Here is a 21,088-nt window from a genome sequence, read left to right on the forward strand (position 1 = left end):
TTGTGAGAAGCCCCAGTTTTAAAAGAGTGATGGCTTGCATTCAAATATGAAAAGGGCAAAATTTCTCTTATAAAATATTGACTCAAATACAGCCAAACCCCTGCTCAGGTAACTCATCTCATTCCCACTATTTCACAGCGTTATCATCCTACTGCTACAGATACATTTGTATTCCACTGTTCTTTAAATGTACCTTTATTTAACTAGGCAAGTCAGTTGAGAACAAATTCTTATTTAGAATGACGTCCTACCGGGTAACAGTGGGTTAACTGCCTGGTTCGGCAGAACGACCGATTTTTACCTTGTCAGCTCGGGGATTCGAGCCAGCAATCTTTCAGTTACTGGCCCAACGCTCTAACCACTAGGCTACCTGCCACCCTGTTACTGTTAGCCCAATCGGGAAACCGACTGTGGTAAACTCGTCCAGTGCTATTATTTCAAATATAACAAATGTGGATACCCCGACTGTTTTCGCAGAGGTCTTGGGCTGTTACATATCAACGTACGAAGTTTGATGTCAAAGGTTATTGTGAGGCTTGTGCAGCAAAAGCCCCAGCTTTAGTCTATGACATACTTCTTATTGAGGGGCTTGCACAGCAAAACCCCAGCTTCAATATTCAACATACTCCTTATTATTATTATTTAGCATGCTTACTCCTCCTACACTGTTTCAGCTAGAAACGCCGTTCAAATTTTTAAAATGTGCAGAATGGTCTCACTCGGGTTGCTTGCATAAAATGTTTTGATTATCTTTTACTTTTTCTGTTCTACATTTGTTTGTCCTTTTTTGCTCCCCATTGTGACATCATCATTTCCAACTGCCATTCACTGTCAATGCAAAAATACATTTGACACAAATCATCGACTTTGACCACTTTTCCATAAAGACAGAGTGTATGACATATTGGTCTACTTTTCTGTTATTCAAATCTGAAATAATAACAGAAATATCTAGTACAGATCTAACAATATAGTTATTTTAGCTTTTTTGCAAACAACCAACATCTGACCACAACCACACAACTATGGACCACAACCACACAACTTCTGACCATCAAGTGACCACAACCACACAACCACTGACTAGAGGTCGACCGATTATGATTTTTCAATGCCGATACCGATTTATTGGAGGACCAAAAAAAGCCAATACAGATTAATCGGCCGATTAAAAAAAAAATATATATATATATATATATATATTTAAAAAAAACATATATATATATATATATATATATTTTAAAAAAACATATATATATATATATATATATATATATATATATATATATATAAAAAAAAAAATTGTAATAATGACAATTACAACAATACTGAATGAGCACTTATTTTAACTTAATATAATACATCAATAAAATAAATTTAGCCTCAAATAAACAATGAAACATGTTCAATTTGGTTTAAATAATGCAAAAACAAAGTGTTTGGAGAAGAAAGTAAAAGTGCAATATGTGCCATGTAAGAAAGCTAACGTTTAAGTTCCTTGCTCAGAACATGAGAACATATGAAAGCTGGTGGTTCCTTTTAACATGAGTCTTCAATATTCCCAGGTAAGAAGTTTTAGGTTGTAGTTATTATAGAAATTATAGGACTATTTCTCTATACCATTTGTATTTCATATACCTTTGACTATTGGATGTTCTTCTAGGCACTTTAGTATTGCCAGTGTAACAGTATAGCTTCCATCCCTCTCCTCGCCGCTACCTGGGCTCAAACCAGGAACACATCGACAACAGCAACCCTCGAAGCAGCGTTACCCATGCAGAGCAAGGGGAACAACTACTCCAAGTCTCAGAGCGAGTGATGTTTGAAAGGCTATTAGCGCGCACCCCGCAGCCCCCTGCCTAATCTCGGCAGTTGATAGGCTTGAAGTCATAAACAGCTCAATGTTTGAAGCATTGCGAAAAGCTGCTGGCAAAACGCACAAAAGTGCTGTTTGAATGAATGCTTACGAGCTTGCTGGTGCCTACCATCGCTCAGTCAGACTGCTCTATCAAATCATAGACTTAATTATAACATAATAACACACAGAAATACGAGCCTTAGGTCATTAATATGGTCGAATCCGGAAACTATCATCTCGAAAACAAAACATTTATTCTTTCAGTGCTATACGGAACCATTCCATATTTTATCTAACGGGTGGCATCCATAAGTCTAAATATTCCTGTTACATTGCACAAACTTCAATGTTATGTCATAATTACGTAAAATTCTGGCAAATTAGTTCGCAATGAGCCAGGCGGCCCAAACTGTTGCATATACCCTGACTCTGAGTGCAATGAACGCAAGAGAAGTGACGCAATTTCACCTGGTTAATATTACCTGCTAACCTGGATTTCTTTTAGCTAAATATGCAGGTTTAAAAATACATACTTCTGTGTATAGATTTTAAGAAACGCATTGATGTTTATGGTTCGGTACACGTTGGAGCAGCGACAGTCATTTTTCGCGAATGCGCACTGCATCGATTATATGCAACGCAGGACACGCTAGATAAACTAGTAATATTATCAACCATGTGTAGTTATAACTAGTGATTATGATTGATTGATTGTTTTTTCTAAGATAAGTTTAATGCTAGCTAGCAACTTACCTTGGCTTCTTACTGCATTCGCGTAACAGGCGAAGGAGGGAGGGAGGTGGTTAGAGCGTTGGACTAGTTAACTCTAAGGTTGCAAGATTGAATCTGTAACGGAATTCTTCGTCCTCCTCTGACGAGGAGTATGAAATGTCAGACCAATGCGCAGCGTGGTATGTGTTCATGATGTTTATTAACTGAACAACAAAATACAAAATAAAAACGTGAAATAAACGAAAACTGAAACAGTCCTGAAAGGTGTAGAAAAACACTAGACAGAAAATAATCACCCACAAAACACAGGTGGGAAAAGGCTACCTAAGTATGATTCTCAATCAGAGACAACGAACGACACCTGCCTCTGATTGAGAACCATACCAGGTCAAACACATAAACACAACATAGAGAAAAGAACATAGACTACCCACCCCAACTCACGCCCTGACCATACTAAAACAAAGACATAACAAAGGAACTAAGGTTAGAACGTGACAGAATCCCTGAGCTGACAAGGTAAAAATCTGTCGTTCTGCCCCTGAACAAGGGAGTTAACCCATCATTCCTAGGCCATCATTGAAAATAAGAATGTGTTCTTAACTGACTTGCCTAGTTAAATAAAGGTGTAAAAAAAATAAAAAAAATAAACGGCATCCAAAAATTCCGATTTCCAATTGTTATGAAAACTTGAATTCGCCCCTAATTAATCGTCCATTCCGATTTATCGGTCGACCTCTACCACTGACCAATCATCTACTGACCACAACAACTGACCCCATCCACACAATATCTGACCACAACTACACAATTGCTGACCACATCTAGTGATCACAACCACGTAACTACTGACCACATTCACAACTGCTGTCCACACATCTAACTACTGACCACAACCACACAACTTTTGGCCACAACCACAAAACTAATGACCACACCTACTGACCACGAAATACGACAACTACTGACAAAAAATAATGACTACAACTATGACCACAAAAACACAACTGCTGATCACAACTACTGACTACAACCACACAACTACTGACCACTACTACTAACCACAGCTACTGACAAAAAATAACGACTACAACTAATGATCCCAAAAACACAACCGCTGACCACAACAACATGGCTGACCACAGCCATGACTACATGGAACTCTATTCCACATCAAGTAACTGACGCAAGCATTAACATTTTATTTAAAAAAATAAAAAAAAACTTATGGAACAACACAAACATTGGCACGACACATGCGTACACACACACACACACACAATATCATACACACTATACATACACATGGATTTAGTACAGTAGATATGTGGTATTGGTGGAGTAGTGGCCTGAGGGCACACAGTGTGTTGTGAAATCTGTGAATGTATTGTTTTTAAAATTGTATAAACTGCCTTAATTTTGCTGGACCCTAGGAAGAGTAGCTGCTGCTTTGGAAGCAGCTAATGGGGATCCATAATAAATACAAACACAAACTTCTGCTATGGTCTGCACTCGCTCTGGTCCTGGGCGTAGCTAGCTACTAACCACAACCACATATTGTCTGACAACAACCACAACTACAAACCACACCACACAACTTCTGACACAACCACACAACTACTAACCACAACCACACAACTTCTGTCCACAACCACACAACTACTGATCACAAACACACTACTGCTAACCACATATAGTATCCACAACCACACAACTACAGACCACAACCACACAACTTCTGACCACACAACTACTGACAACTCAACTGCTGACCACAACTACTGACCACAACTAAACAACATCTGAACACAACCACACAACTGTTGACCAAAACCACACAACTACTTACAACAACCACACAACTGCTTCCCACATTTAGTGACCATACACACACAACTACTGACCACAACCACAGCCACCCGGAAAGATGATGAAACTGAGGAATATTTCTGGTTGTAATACAGTGCCTTGCGAAAGTATTCGGCCCCCTTGAACTTTGCGACCTTTTGCCACATTTCAGGCTTCAAACATAAAGATATAAAACTGTATTTTTTTGTGAAGAATCAACAACAAGTGGGACACAATCATGAAGTGGAACGACATTTATTGGATATTTCAAACTTTTTGGACATATCAAAAACTGAAAAATTGGGCGTGCAAAATTATTCAGCCCCTTTACTTCCAGTGCAGCACACTCTCTCCAGAAGTTCAGTGAGGATCTCTGAATGATCCAATGTTGACCTAAATGACTAATGATGATAAATACAATCCACCTGTGTGTAATCAAGTCTCCGTATAAATGCACCTGCACTGTGATAGTCTCAGAGGTCCGTTAAAAGCGCAGAGAGCATCATGAAGAACAAGGAACACACCAGGCAGGTCCGAGATACTGTTGTGAAGAAGTTTAAAGCCGGATTTGGATACAAAAAGATTTCCCAAGCTTTAAACATCCCAAGGAGCACTGTGCAAGCGATAATATTGAAATGGAAGGAGTATCAGACCACTGCAAATCTACCAAGACCTGGCCGTCCCTCTAAACTTTCAGCTCATACAAGGAGAAGACTGATCAGAGATGCACCCAAGAGGCCCATGATCACTCTGGATGAACTGCAGAGATCTACAGCTGAGGTGGGAGACTCTGTCCATAGGACAACAATCAGTCGTATATTGCACAAATCTGGCCTTTATGGAAGAGTGGCAAGAAGAAAGCCATTTCTTAAAGATATCCATAAAAAGTGTTGTTTAAAGTTTGCCACAAGCCACCTGGGAGACACACCAAACATGTGGAAGAAGGTGCTCTGGTCAGATGAAACCAAAATGTAACTTTTTGGCAACAATGCAAAACGTTATGTTTGGCGTAAAAGCAACACAGCTCATCACCTTGAACACACCATCCCCACTGTCAAACATGGTGGTGGCAGCATCATGGTTTGGGCCTGCTTTTCTTCAGCAGGGACAGGGAAGATGGTTAAAATTGATGGGAAGATTGATGGAGCCAAATACAGGACCATTCTGGAAGAAAACCTGATGGAGTCTGCAAAAGACCTGAGACTGGGACGGAGATTTGTCTTCCAACAAGACAATGATCCAAAACATAAAGCAAAATCTACAATGGAATGGTTCAAAAATAAACATATCCAGGTGTTAGAATGGCCAAGTCAAAGTCCAGACCTGAATCCAATCGAGAATCTGTGGAAAGAACTGAAAACTCCTGTTCACAAATGCTCTCCATCCAACCTCACTGAGCTCGAGCTGTTTTGCAAGGAGGAATGGGAAAAAATTTCAGTCTCTCGATGTGCAAAACTGATAGAGACATACCCCAAGCGACTTACAGCTGTAATCGCAGCAAAAGGTGGCGCTGCAAAGTATTAACTTAAGGGGGCTGAATAATTATGCACGCCCAATTTTTCAGTTTCTGATATGTTAAAAAAGTTTGAAATATCCAATAAATGTCGTTCCACTTCATGATTGTGTCCCACTTGTTGTTGATTCTTCACAAAAAAATACAGTTTTATATCTTTATGTTTGAAGCCTGAAATGTGGCAAAAGGTCGCAAAGTTCAAGGGGGCCGAATACTTTCGCAAGGCACTGTATAAAGCCCATTTCTGGCTGATTGGCTGAGCCTGGCTCCCCAGTGGGTGGGCCTGGTGCCCCTGCGCAGTCACGTGAAATTCATAGATTAGGGACAAATATGTATATATTTAAATTGACAGATTTTCTTATATGAACTGTAACTCAGTAAAATCAGAAAAAGTGTTGCATGTTGCGTTTATATTTTTGTGCGTTTATATTTTTTTTAGATATATAGATATATACAGTCGTGGCCAAAAGTTTTGAGAACGACACAAATATAAATTTTCACAAAGTCTGTTGCCTCAGTTTGTAAAGGAACATCTGACAAAAATAACTAAAGACACTGAAGCAGCAAACTTTGTGGAAATTAATATTTGTGTCATTCTCAAAACTTTTGGCCACGACTGTACACTACCATTCAAAAGTTTGGGGTCACTTAGAAATGTCCTTGTTTTTGAAAGAAAATAACATCTTTTGTCCATTACATTAACATAAAATGTATCAGAAATAAGTGTAGACATTGTTAATGTTGTAAATTATTATTGTAGTTGGAAACGGCAGATTTGTAATTGGAATATCTACATAGGCATACAGAGGCCCATTATCAGCAACCATCTCCTGTGTTCAACGGCACGTTGTGTTAGCTAATCCAAGTTTATAATTTTAAAAGGCTAATTGATCATTATATGCAATGATTTTGTCCAATTTGTCACAAAAATGCGGTGACGTGGGAAAAAGTTTCATGTTTGGCTTGATTGAACCAAATTATGTGGTAACTGGGCAGTGATTGGTTAAAATTGCGAGCCTTCACATAATATGCAGGAAATTGTTAATTTTGAAAAACAATTGCCGATCGCAGAATCCTAGAAGCACATGACACCCTGGTGTGTGGTAAGTCCTTCGTATAAATGCATCATTATGGTGAATTTCCACTGAGGATTTACCCTGGTGTTTTTCTAAAAAGGCTCAGAGACATTAACATAATCAGTGGCGACACACTGGTACTGCTAAAATTAGATCTGTGAATGCCAAAGAGATTGAGGGGAAGGAGCTAGGGCCTATATGAACTGGGCCAGACTTACATTTCTCTTATGGCTTCCATTCTCTGTATGTACTGTGGAGGGCATTTGTAACCCCAACGCCTTCTCAATGTCTGTAAAAAAAGAATAATACTCATAATAAAACTTCTTGCCATGGTACCACAGTGACATGACACTACAAGCATTTTGAATAATGGACAAGAGAAAGAAGAATGTGGTTTCTGCTACTTTCCAGACAACAGCTCACAAACTCAGAGGGGCATTAAGAGTACCTGTGAGAATCTGGTCAATCTTTTCCACGACCATGTCGGCGTCCTCCTCAGAGAAGCACATGGGTGGTTTGAACTTGAGGACATTGCGATGAGGACCATCTGCACTTAGTAGGATGTGTTGTTCCTTCAGTCTGGGGAAACAGAGTTTGGAACTCCATATTTGTCCTAATGAAACAAGCATACTGCAATATCTGTTCTGGGTCTACAAGTCTCTTCTGGATCAATTACAATTAAGATTTTCAAGAGAAGATATGTTTCTTCACTTGAGGCCATCCCCCAAGTGCTGAACTATAGTTTAGTTTACTACAGTACAGCCACGTTTACACTGGGGTTGAGACAATGGCTGTCAATGACGAGTATGCCCAAACATTTACATAACCGTTGTGTTAACACTACAACTAGGAGGAGGTGCCCAACGATTTTTGGTCTTAATATGCTCATATAACTGCACTTAGTTCATGTGTGCTTCTGCATTGCTCAATTTATAAACTTTTATTGAGATCATTACAATACGACACATCACCGGTATCATGTGATGTTTGAAACCTAAACCAACATGGGCCTCAAAAATACTCACAGAACTTGATCCTCTAAAAATAAGTCGGAATCCATGGCAAATTGTGAATTAAAAACATTATACTTGATTTGAAAATGTGCTATTTGATTTAACATGATTCTAATTGATAAAACATGCTTCTATGTGTGATTTACACAGCTTGATAAATGTGCAGACATTTTATAAACTGTGTTTAATCTCATTTTAAGAACTGACCATATGCTAAAATGCAGTATAAAAACTAAGTACGTTTTATAAATGTCTAAAAATGGCCTAAATGAGTCACTCACTTGTAAATGATGTCCTGAGCTTCCGCTGTAGCAGGGGTCAGTTTCACCCGATCTCTCACAAGCTCCGCCCCAACAAACAGGCCACGACCCCTATCAGACATTACATCATCACAGTCTGAACCCTGACACACACTCAGAGCTTTTGTGAACCTCTGTCATGTTGAGCGTTACCCGCTGCATTTCTAAGAATCCTCTATAGGTTTCAAGGTAATTTGACACTGGATATGTACATTGGCATATTGTAGTGGTGAGTGATAGGCACCAACTAGAAAATGCAACTGATATAAGTATGGACTTTTCCTAAAGGAGCCTAAAACCTACTCAACCCATTTGAATACAAAGGGAAGCCTATCTACCGTTGATTGCACATCAGCATGCTAAGTTGAGAGCCTGTGAGAAGGGTTTTGTGCATGCAGTAGCAGTCAAGTTAGCATTTTTACATAATGGGAAGGATAACAGGACGGATCAATCGATATCACAATATGCCTTGCCATGTCAAATTATTGATATTGGTGCCCATCACTACTAGTGGTAAAAGCATTGGTATTGTGTATATAGATCAGTGGTTTCTTCAGTGTGCACAAAATGTTTTGTAATTACTTAAGTCAAATTATTCAGTGTAAATTTACAGCTATTACTTGCCTAATACTTTACAATATCATATTGTTTAAACCCCCCCCCAAAAAAAAATTCTGAACAAAAACATTATTGATGTTGTATATCTGCAAATACCGAAACACAACTGTGACACCCAAATACATGATCAATGGTCAATGTGTAGAGCTCTAAGCTATTGCAATATTAGGGAGTCAGTATCAGGCTCAGATGATAAGTCTCTCTCCCCCTTAGTTAAGTGAGTAGACCTACTTGATATTTCTTGCCAGTGGATGTTTTTCCCTGTGTGTGTCAAATCAAATCAAATCAAATGTTATTGGTCGCATACACATATGTAGCATATGTTATTGTGGGTGTAGTATAATGCTTGTGTTCCTGGCTCTAATAGTGCAGTAATATCTAATAATACACACAAATCTAAAAGTAAAATAATGGAATTAAGAAATAGAGAAATATTAGGACGTGCAATGTCGGAGTCCGGAGTATGAGTACATACACTACCGTTCAAAAGTTTGGGGCCACTTAGAAATGTCCTTGTTTTTGAAAGAAAAGCAAATTTTTTGTCCATTAAAATAACATAATAACATTGATCAGAAATACAGTGTAGACATTTTTCATGTTGTAAATGACTATTGTAGCTGGAAACAGCAGATTTTTTAATGGAAAATCTACATAGGCGTACAGAGGCCCATTATCCGCAACCATGTGTTTCATGTGGCACGTTGTGTTAGCTAATCCAAGTTTATCGTTTTAAAAGGCTAATTGATCATTAGAAAACCCCTTTGCAATTATTGTTAGCACAGCTGAAAACTGTTGTTCTGATTAAAGAAGCATTAAAACTAGCCTTCTTTAGCATTTGTGGGTTCAATTACAGTCTCAAAGTGTCCAGAAACAAAGAACTTTCTTCTGAAACTCATCAGTCTATTCTTGTTCTGAGATATGATATATATTTTTATTTTAGATTCTTCAAAGTGGCCACCTTTTGCCTTGATGACAGCTTTGCACACTCTTGGCATTCTCTCAACCAGCTTCATGAGGAATGCTTTTCCAACAGTCTTGAAGTTCCCACATGTGCTGAGCACTTGTTGGCTGCTTTTCCTGCGGTCCAACTCATCCTAAACCATCTCAATTGGTTTGAGGTCGGTTGATTGTGGAGGCAAGGCCATCTGATGCAGCACTCCATCACTCTCCTGGTGTGTTTTGGGTCATTATCCTGTTGAAAAACAAATGATAGTCCCACTAAGCGCAAACCAGGTGGGATGGCTTATCGCTTACCGCCCCAATAGGTCCACAGATGATGCAATCGCCATCACACTGCAAACTGCCCTAACCCATCTGGACAAGAGTAATACCAATGTAAGAATGCTGTTCATTGACTACAGCTCAGCATTCAAAACCATAGTACCCTCCAAACTCATCATTAAGCTTGAGACCCTGGGTCTCGACCCTGCCCTGTGCATTTGGAAACCATGACTTTCTGACGGGCCGCCTCCAGGTGGAAGTTAGGAAACAACATCTCTACCCCGCTGATCCTCAAGAATGGGGCCCCACAAGGGTGCGTTCTCAGCCTTCTCCTGTACTCCCTGTTCACCCATGACTGCATGGCCATGCACGCCTCCAACTCAATCATCAAGTTTGCGGACGACACTACAGTGGTATGCTTGATTACCAACAACGACGAGACAGCCTACAGGGGAGGAGGTGAGGGCCCTCGGAGTGTGGTGTCAGGAAAGTAATCTCTCACTCAACGTCAACGGAACAAAGGAGATGATCATGGACTTCAGGAAACAGCAGAGGGAGCACCCCCTATCCACATCGACGGAACAGTAGTGGAGAAGGTGGAAAGTGTAAGTTCCTCGGCGTACACATCACGGACAAACTGAAATGGTGCAGACCGCACTACCCTCTGGAGAGCCTTGCGGTTGAGGGCGGTGCAGTTGCCATACCAGGCGGGGATACAGCCCGACAGGATGCTCTCAATTGTGTATCTGTCGATGTTTGTGAGGGTTTAGGTGAAAAGACAAATTTCTTCAGCCTCCTGAAGTTGAGGTGTGATGGTGTGGGGGTGCTTTGCTGGTGACACTCTGTGATTTGTTTTAAATTCAAGCCACACTTATCAAATCAAATTTTACCATACACATGGTTAGCAGATGTTAATGCGAGTGTAGTGAAATGCTTGTGCTTCTAGTTCCGACAGTGCAGTAATATCTAACAAGTAATCTAACAAATTCACAACGACTACCTTATACACACAATGTATGGGGATGGAATAAGAATATGCACATATAAATATATGGATGTGCGATGGTGGTGCGGCATAGGCAAGATGCAAAAGATGGTATGAAATACAGTATATACAGTGGGGCAAAAAAGTATTTAGTCAGCCACCAATTGTGCAAGTTCTCCCACTTAAAAAGATGAGAGAGGCCTGTAATTTTCATCATAGGTACTATTCAACCATGACAGACAAAATGAGGGAAAACAATCCAGAAAATCACATTATAGGATTTTTTATGAATTTATTTGCAAATTATGGTGGAAAATAAGTATTTGGTCACCTACAAACAAGCAAGATGTCTGGCTCTCACAGACCTGTAACTTACTTCTTCTTTAAGAGGCTCCTCTGTCCTCCACTCGTTACCTGTATTAATGGCACCTGTTTGAACTTGTTATCAGTATAAAAGACACCTGTCCACAACCTCAAACAGTCACACTCCAAACTCCACTATGGCCAAGACCAAAGAGCTGTCAAAGGACACCAGAAACAAAATTGTAGACCTGCACCAGGCTGGGAAGACTGAATCTGCAATAGGTAAGCAGCTTGGTTTGAAGAAATCAACTGTGGGAGCAATTATTAGGAAATGGAAGACATACAAGACCACTGATAATCTCCCTCGATCTGGGGCTCCACGCAAGATCTCACCCCGTGGGGTCAAAAAAAGAAGAAAAAAAAAAAAAAGAATGCTGAGTTGCATCCAAAGAACACCATACCTACTGTGAAGCATGGGGGTGGAAACATCATGTGTTGGGGTTGTTTTTCTGCAAAGGGTCCAGGACGACTGATCCGTGTAAAGGAAAGAATGAATGGGGCCATGTATCGTGAGATTTTGAGTGAAAACCTGCTTCCATCAGCAAGGGCATTGAAGATGAAACGTGGCTGGGTCTTTCAGCATGACAATGATCCCAAACACACCGCCCGGGCAACGAAGGAGTGGATTCGTAAGAAGAATTTCAAGGTCCTGGAGTGGCCTAGATCTCAACACCATAGAAAATCTTTGGGGGGAGTTGAAAGTCCATGTTGCCTAGCAACAGCCCCAAAACATCACTGCTCTAGAGGAGATCTGCATGGAGGAATGGGCCAAAATACCAGCAACAGTGTGTGAAAACCTTGTGAAGACTTACAGAAAACGTTTGACCTCTGTCATTGCCAACAAATGGTATATAACAAAGTACGGACGACACAACAGTGGTAGGCTTGATTACCAACAACGACGAGACGGCCTACAGGGAGGAGGTGAGGGCCCTCGGAGTGTGGTGTCAGGAAAATAACCTCACACTCAACGTCAACAAAACTAAGGAGATGATTGTGGACTTCAGGAAACAGCAGAGGGAACACCCCCCTATCCACATCAACGGAACAGTAGTGGAGAGGGTATTAAGTTTTAAGTTCCTCGGCGTACACATCACAGACAAACTGAATTGGTCCACCCACACAGACAGCATCGTGAAGAAGGCGCAGCAGCGCCTCTTCAACCTCAGGAGGCTGAAGAAATTTGTCACCAAAAGCACTCACAAACTTCTACAGATGCACAATCGAGAGCATCCTGTCGGGCTGTATCACCGCCTGGTACGGCAACTGCTCCGCCCACAACCGTAAGGCTCTCCAGAGGGTAGTGAGGTCTGCACAACGCATCACCGGGGGCAAACTACCTGCCCTCCAGGACACCTACACCACCCGATGTCACAGGAAGGCCATAAAGATCATCAAGGACAGCAACCACCCGAGCCACTGCCTGTTCACCCCGCTATCATCCAGAAGGCGAGGTCAGTACAGGTGCATCAAAGCTGGGACCGAGAGACTGAAAAACAGCTTCTATCTCAAGGCCATCAGACTGTTAAACAGCCACCACTAACATTGAGTGGCTGCTGCCAACATACAGACTAAAAGATTTGGCATGGGTCCTCAGATCCTCCAAAGGTTCTACAGCTGCACCATGGAAAGCATCCTGATTGGTTGCATCACTGCCTGGTATGGCAACTGCTCAGCCTCCGACCGCCAGGCACTACAGAGGGTAGCTTCCCGCCATCCAGGACCTCTATACTAGGCGGTGTCAGAGGAAGGCCCTAAAAATGATCAAAGACTCCAGCCACCCTAGTCATAGACTGTTCTCTCTGCAAGCGGTACCGGAGCACCAAGTCTAGGTGCATAAGACTCCTGAACATCTAATTGAATGGCTACCCAGACTATTTTCATTGCCACCCCCCACACACATTTTACACTGATGCTACTCTCTGATATTATCTATGCATAGTCACTTTAATAACTCTACCTACATGTACATATTACCTCGACTAACCGGTCCCCTACATTAACTCTGTACCGGTACCCTCTTTGTATAGTCTCGCTATTGTTATTTTACTGCTGCTCTTTAACTAATTGTTACTTTCAATTTCTTATTCTTATTCATATTTTTTAACTGCATTGCTGGTTAGGGGCTTGTAAGTAAGCATTTCACTTTAAGGTCTACACCTGATTTGAAATACATAGCGCAGCAGCCTCTAAGGTCCAGGGATGAGTAACTGGATGGTAGCCAACTAGTGACAGTGACTAAGTTCAGGGCAGGGTACTGGGTGGAAGCCGGCTAGTGATGGCTATTTAATAGTCTGATGGCCTTGCGATAGAAGCTGTTTTTCAGTCTGTTGGTCCCAGCTTTGATGCACCTGTACTGATCTTCTGGACGATAGAGGGGTCAGGCCGTGGCTCAGGTGGCTGATGTTCTTGATGATCTTCTTGGCTTTCCTGTGAGGTGATGCGTTGTGCTGACCGCATCACCCTCTGGAAAGCCCTGCAGTTATGGACGGTGCAGTGTGTGTGTGTACCTGATATCCCCCACTAGTGGATGCTTCTCTTTCTGCTGCTCCAGCAGTCGCATTAGGTAGCCCCCCACTCGCAGCGCGTTGCCTTGGAGATCCTCTTTCTCAATCACGTCCAGCACAGCAAGGCCAATGGCACAGGACACAGGGTTACCGCCAAACTGGGAAATCCAAGTTGCAGAAAACAGTCAGGTCATGTACAACTGGAAGACAAATCTGCTGGGAATTGGCCAAATTTACATTTATACTGAGTATATAAAACATTAAGGACACCTGCTCTTTCCATGACATAGACTGACCAGGTGAATCAAGGTGACAGCTATGATACCTTATTGGCTTGTTAAATCCAATTCAATCAGTGTTGTTGAAGGGGAGGAGACAGGTCAAATAAGGATTTTTAAGCCTTGAAATAATTGAGACATGTATTGTGTATGTGTGTCAATCAGAGGGTGAATGGGAAAGACAAAATATTTAGGTGCCTTTGAACAGGGTATCGTAGTGTCAAGAACTGCAACACTGCTGGGTTTTTCACGCCCAACAGTTTCCTGTGTGTATCAAGAATGGTCCACCACCCAAAGGACAACCAGTCAACATGACACAACTGTGGGAAGCATTGGAGTCAACATGGGCCAACATCCTTGTGGAATGCTTTCGACACCTTGTAGTGTCCATGCCCCGATGAATTGAGGCTGTTCTGAGGGCCAAGGGGGGGGGGAGCAACTCAATATTAGGAATGTTTTCCTAATGTTTTGTACACTCAGTGTATTTACAATTAGTTAGCTTCACTCTTTTGCTGGCTACAAAACACTCCTTCCTTCTTGCCTCCAAGCATGGTAGGTAGCAAGTGTGAAGCTAACTAATTGTAAATACAGTGTACAAACATTAGGAACAGTTAAGTTAACGTTTGACGGTTTATGTAACCACTTGGTTGCTAATCCTCTTACCGTGTTGAAGTACTCCATGCCAGAGTTCTTGAAGGCCTCTGCTACCTCTCTTGTGGTGACCACACATGACATGGGGTGCCCGTTGCCGATGGGTTTGCCCATGGTGACAATGTCAGGCACAAAGTCTTCCTGTAGCTGGAAGGCCCAGAAGTGGGTGCCAACACGGCCAAATCCCACCTGCACCTCGTCAGCGATGAATAGGCCACCAGCCTGGTGAACATGTCTGTGGGGGAGAGGAACAGTGCACTGGTATGGAAGTACTCGTGCACACACACACTGCTGCAATTTTTAGCTACAAAACAACACATTTATTTACTTGCAACACAAAAATAAATCTAATTAAAAGTTGCCTCTTGTGCTCTTTCATAAATATCAATAATGTAAATGTTAGCCAATTACCACCAAAAAGTTATAAGATTGCCAATCAGATCACAATGCATCTTATAACACCCAATTTCAGTGTGGCAATGAGCCAATCGCAATCCAAAAATAGCAGGTGTAAATGGGGTCTTATAGTGAGTAAATGCAGTCTCTTGGTACATACTGTGCCACTTTCTGGAAGTAGCCTGCAGGGGGAATGACTTGCCCACCACAACTCTGCAGCGACTCTGCAATAAAAGCAGCAACCTGCACAAGAGAAGAGCACATCAGACCCAACACCATGTCTCCCCTTATGTCAACACCCACAGAACACCCACAGAAGACTTGTCCCAGGTAGTGTCCCAGGTCTATGAACCTGTGAATTCCTCTCTCCCCTTTTTCATAACAGTGGAGTCTCACTTTTTGGCTAACATTTAGCCACTCCCAGCCAGGAAGAAAACAATCTCACTACGCCTTAAAGCACAATAGCAACAAGATGAAAAAGATATGGTTAAAGGCATAAGATGAGACTGCATCATACAGAAAAAGGTCCGTTAGGCTGGCTTGTCTTCTGGGAGAACTGCATTGTAATCCATCCATTTCCATCTCTTTGCCTTCTAGGGCGGCCATCACTTCCATCTTGCTACTGAACTGGGAATGACTGATGTCAGAAAGTAAAGATGGGACCTTCCATTGGATTTGGCTGTGGATCTCCCAGGTTTTTCCTGGAACAGAGGGTTAAGCCAGCCAGTGTCATTGGCCCTGGGAAGCCCCACAAGAGCCCCTGTTAAATCAGTGTAACCAGGGGACAGGCAGATCTGTGGAGTTCCTCTATGCAGCCCATTCTCGTCCCTGACCTGAGAGTGGGAGAAACAGCAAGAGAAGAGATAGGAATGACGGTGGGGAAAAAGAAGGAGGGGTGGAAGATACAATTATTATTGCCTGTGTTGGGGGGACAAATGGGCAAAAACAGGCAACTTCCTTTGTGCTTGATTTCGGCAGGAGCTCACCAGAACTGAGCACCTCAAATGTTCTACATTGTGTGATGGGTAAATAGTTAGGCTATTTCATGTAAAGAAAATCAACACTGGACTACAAAACATTAGAATAACCTAGAAGTACAGTCCAGATTTGAAGACCACGTCTTGCAGACATCCTGTACAGGTACCTAAAGCCTAGACAGACTGCCATCTACTGTAGATGAATGTGACCCGTTTCAAGAAACTCTGTGTATGTCTCACATCACTACTTCACAGAGAGGCATACAGTGCCTTGCGAAAGTATTCGGCCCCCTTGAACTTTGCGACCTTTTGCCACATTTCAGGCTTCAAACATAAAGATATAAAACTGTATTTTTTTGTGAAGAATCAACAACAAGAGGGACACAATCATGAAGTGGAACGACATTTATTGGATATTTCAAACTTTTTTAACAAATCAAAAACTGAAAAATTGGGCGTGCAAAATTATTCAGCCCCTTTACTTTCAGTGCAGCAAACTCTCTCCAGAAGTTCAGTGAGGATCTCTGAATGTTGACCTAAATGACTAATGATGATAAATACAATCCACCTGTGTGTAATCAAGTCTCCGTATAAATGCACCTGCACTGTGATAGTCTCAGAGGTCCGTTAAAAGCGCAGAGAGCATCATGAAGAACAAGGAACACACCAGGCAGGTCCGAGATACTGTTGTGAAGAAGTTTAAAGCCGGATTTGGATACAAAAAGATTTCCCAAGCTTTAAACATCCCAAGGAGCACTGTGCAAGCGATAATATTGAAATGGAAGGAGTATCAGACCACTGCAAATCTACCAAGACCTGGCCGTCCCTCTAAACTTTCAGCTCATACAAGGAGAAGACTGATCAGAGATGCAGCCAAGAGGCCCATGATTACTCTGGATGAACTGCAGAGATCTACAGCTGAGGTGGGAGACTCTGTCCATAGGACAACAATCAGTCGTATATTGCACAAATCTGGCCTTTATGGAAGAGTGGCAAGAAGAAAACCATTTCTTAAAGATATCCATAAAAAGTGTTGTTTAAAGTTTGCCACAAGCCACCTGGGAGACACACCAAACATGTGGAAGAAGGTGCTCTGGTCAGATGAAACCAAAATTTTACTTTTTGGCAACAATGCAAAACATTATGTTTGGCGTAAAAGCAACACAGCTCATCACCCTGAACACACCATCCCCACTGTCAAACATGGTGGTGGCAGGATCATGGTTTGGGCCTGCTTTTCTTCAGCAGGGACAGGGAAGATGGTTAAAATTGATGGGAAGATGGATGGAGCCAAATACAGGACCATTCTGGAAGAAAACCTGATGGAGTCTGCAAAAGACCTGAGACTGGGACGGAGATTTGTCTTCCAACAAGACAATGATCCAAAACATAAAGCAAAATCTACAATGGAATGGTTCAAAAATAAACATATCCAGGTGTTAGAATGGCCAAGTCAAAGTCCAGACCTGAATCCAATCGAGAATCTGTGGAAAGAACTGAAAACTGCTGTTCACAAATGTCCATCCAACTTCACGGAGCTCGAGCTGTTTTGCAAGGAGGAATGGGAAAAAAATTCAGTCTCTCGATGTGCAAAACTGATAGAGACATACCCCAAGCGACTTACAGCTGTAATCGCAGCAAAAGGTGGCGCTACAAAGTATTAACTTAAGGGGGCTGAATAATTTTGCACGCCCAATTTTTCAGTTTTTGATCACTTCATGATTGTGTCCCACTTGTTGATTCTTCACAAAAAAATAAAGTTTTATATCTTTATGTTTATGACCTGTAGCACTCACGTCTGTAGCCACTGGGGCGGCAGTGTAGCCTAGTGGTTAGAGCATTGGACTAGTAACCGAAAGGTTGCAAGTTCAAATCCCCGAGCTGACAAGGTACAAAATCTGTCGTTCTGCCCTTGAACAGGCAGTTAACCCACTGTTCCTAGGCCGTCATTGAAAATAAGAATTTGTTCTTAACTGACTTGCCTAGTAAAATAAAGGTAAAAAAATCAATAAAAATGAAGTGCTTTGAAAGGTTGGTAATGGCTCACATCAACACCATTATCCCAGAAACCCTAGACCCACTCCAATTTGCATACCGCCCAAACAGATCCACAGATGATGCAATCTCTACTGCACTCCACACTGCCCTTTCCCACCTTGACAAAAGGAACACTTATGTGAGAATGCTATTCATTGACTACAGCTCAGCGTTCAACACCATAGTACCCTCAAAGCTCATCACTAAGCTAAGGATCCTGGGACTTCCAGGATCCTCCCTCTGCAACTGGATCCTGGACTTCCTGACGGGCCGCTCCCAGGTGGTGAGGGTAGGTAGCAAAACATCTGCCACGCTGATCCTCAACACTGGAGCTCCCCAGGGGTGCGTGCTTAGGCCCCTCCTGTACTCCCTGTTCACCCACGACTGTATGGCCACATGACTCCAACACCATCATTAAGTTTGCAGACGACACAACAGTGGTATGCCTGATCACGGACAACGACGAGACAGCCTATAGGGAGGAAGTCAGAGACAACCTATCCCTCAACGTAACCAAGACTAAGGAGATTATTATGGACTACAGGAAAAGGAGGACCGAGCACGCCCCCATTCTCATTGACGTGGCTGTAGTGGAGCAGGTTGGGAGCTTCAAGTTCCTTGGTGTCCACATCAACAACAAACTAGAATGGTCCAAACACACCAAGACAGTCGTGAAGAGGGCACGACAATGTCTATTCCCCCTCAGGAAACTAAAAAGATTTGGCATGGGTCCTGAGCTCCTCAAAATGTTCTAAAGCTGCAACATCGAGAGCATTCTGACTGGTTGCATCACTGCCTGGTACGGCAATTGCTCGGCCTCTGACCGCAAGGCACTACAGAGGGTAGTGCGTACAGCCCAGTACATCACTGGGGCTAAGCTGCCTGCCATCCAGGACCTCTACACCAGGTGGTGTCAGAGGAAGGCCGTAAAAATTGTCGAAGACCTCAGCCACCCCAGTCATATTTGAAAGGTTGGTAATGGCTCACATCAACACCATTATCTCAGAAACCCTAGACCCACTCCAATTTGCATACCGCCCAAACAGATCCACAGATGATGCAATCTCTACTGCACTCCACACTGCCCTTTCCCACCTTGACAAAAGGAACACTTATGTGAGAATGCTATTCATTGACTACAGCTCAGCGTTCAACACCATAGTACCCTCATAGACTGTTCTCTCTACTACCGCATGGCAAGCGGTACCGGAGTGCCAAGTCTAGGACAAAAGGCTTCTCAACAGTTTTTACCCCCAAGCCATAAGACTCCTGAACAGGTAATCAAATGGCTACCCGGACTATTTGCATTGTGTGCTCCCCCCACAACCCCTCTTTTTACGCTGCTGCTACTCTCTGTTTATCATATATGCATAGTCACTTTAACTATACATTCATGTACATACTACATCAATTGGGCCAACCAACCAGTGGCCCCGCACATTGGCTAACCGGGCTATCTGCATTGTGTCCCACCTACCACCCGCCAACCCCTCTTTTACACTACTGCTACTCTCTGTTCATCATATATGCATAGTCACTTTAACCATATCTACATGTACATACTACCTCAATCAGCCTGACTAACCGGTGTTTGTATGTAGCCTCGCTACTTCTATAGCCTCGCTACTGTATATAGCCTGTCTTTTTACTGTTGTTTTATTGTTCACCAAATACCTTTTTTGCACTATTGGTTAGAGCCTGTAAGTAAGCATTTCACTGTAAGGTGTATTCAGAGCAAGTGACAAATAAACTTTGATTGGATTTGATTTGACATGGTAGAGTCGTCTGATGACAATGGTGGGGAAGAAACGGTGTCGTTGTCACGGAAGAAGTTGACCGAGTTTTGAAATCAGTGGAATGCCCAGTGGAAGCAGAGTGCGGAATGCGGAGTGTTCACAAAGAGAACACAGAAAGAAGGCAGTTGTATAAAATACCTGTCTCCAGATTGCATCTTCAAACTAAGGGCAATCATGGCATCCATGACAGAGGTAGGAGCGTTCATCCATGTTTACAGGTAAGAATTTAGCTACATTTTCAGATATTATACGTTTCTAATTTAGTCAGAAAGTCGTTTTAATTGCAAGTTAAAACGTACTGTTAACTAGCAAGCTAAAGTTAGTTGGCTGGCTCGCTCGCTATTCGAGGTTATGGTTCATTGTTTAGCGAGCTAGCTAGCTACATGTCTAAACAAAAGACTCCACTATGCAAGTAACCATTTCACTGTACCGTTTACACCTTCTGTATCCTTTGCATGTGACAAATAAACTTAGATTTTATTTGATATAGTGTGTGTTTACCAGAGGCGGTAATGGGATGAACAACATGACCTGCACCAAAATCAGATTACGATATCGGCCAAGGACAAGATCAAGTTTATTTTTGCTACTACTTTCACAACTTTTAGTCTTGAAATCTTTGGTTGTTTACTACACTGTGAATCCTTAAAGAGAGGGTGTGAACAAAGCTGAATGAGTGTAGACAAAGAAGAGCTCTCCAGTAGTGTCACACCCTGACCATAGTTTGCTTTGTATGTTTCTATGTTTTGGTTGGTCAGGGTGTGAGCTGAGTGGGCATTCTATGTTTCATGTCTAGTTTGTCTCTTTCTATGTCTGGCCTGATATGGTTCTCAATCAGAGGCAGGTGTTAGTCATTGTCTCTGATTGGGAACCATATTTAGGTAGCCTGGGTTTCACTGTGTGTTTGTGGGTGATTGTTC

At 42.2% G+C, this 21,088-nt stretch overlaps 1 protein-coding gene across 3 annotated transcripts in view; it reads right to left on the bottom strand.

Annotated features, from left to right (window-relative positions):
• etnppl (ethanolamine-phosphate phospho-lyase) overlaps nt 1–21,088 on the bottom strand; it is a 65,780-nt gene that overhangs the window by 27,270 nt on the left and 17,422 nt on the right. For all 3 annotated transcript variants that reach the window (XM_031792263.1, XM_031792262.1, XM_020504445.2), the window contains exons 7-12: nt 15,519–15,601; nt 14,975–15,197; nt 14,037–14,191; nt 8,322–8,411; nt 7,476–7,606; nt 7,246–7,316 (exon numbers count right to left, since the gene is read on the bottom strand). In XM_031792263.1, coding sequence (XP_031648123.1) covers nt 7,246–7,316; nt 7,476–7,606; nt 8,322–8,411; nt 14,037–14,191; nt 14,975–15,197; nt 15,519–15,601 — 753 coding nt within the window. The remainder of the gene's footprint in view (nt 1–7,245; nt 7,317–7,475; nt 7,607–8,321; nt 8,412–14,036; nt 14,192–14,974; nt 15,198–15,518; nt 15,602–21,088) is intronic.

Source organism: Oncorhynchus kisutch, linkage group LG16 (genome assembly GCF_002021735.2).
Source record: "Oncorhynchus kisutch isolate 150728-3 linkage group LG16, Okis_V2, whole genome shotgun sequence".
Lineage (NCBI taxonomy): Eukaryota > Metazoa > Chordata > Actinopteri > Salmoniformes > Salmonidae > Oncorhynchus > Oncorhynchus kisutch.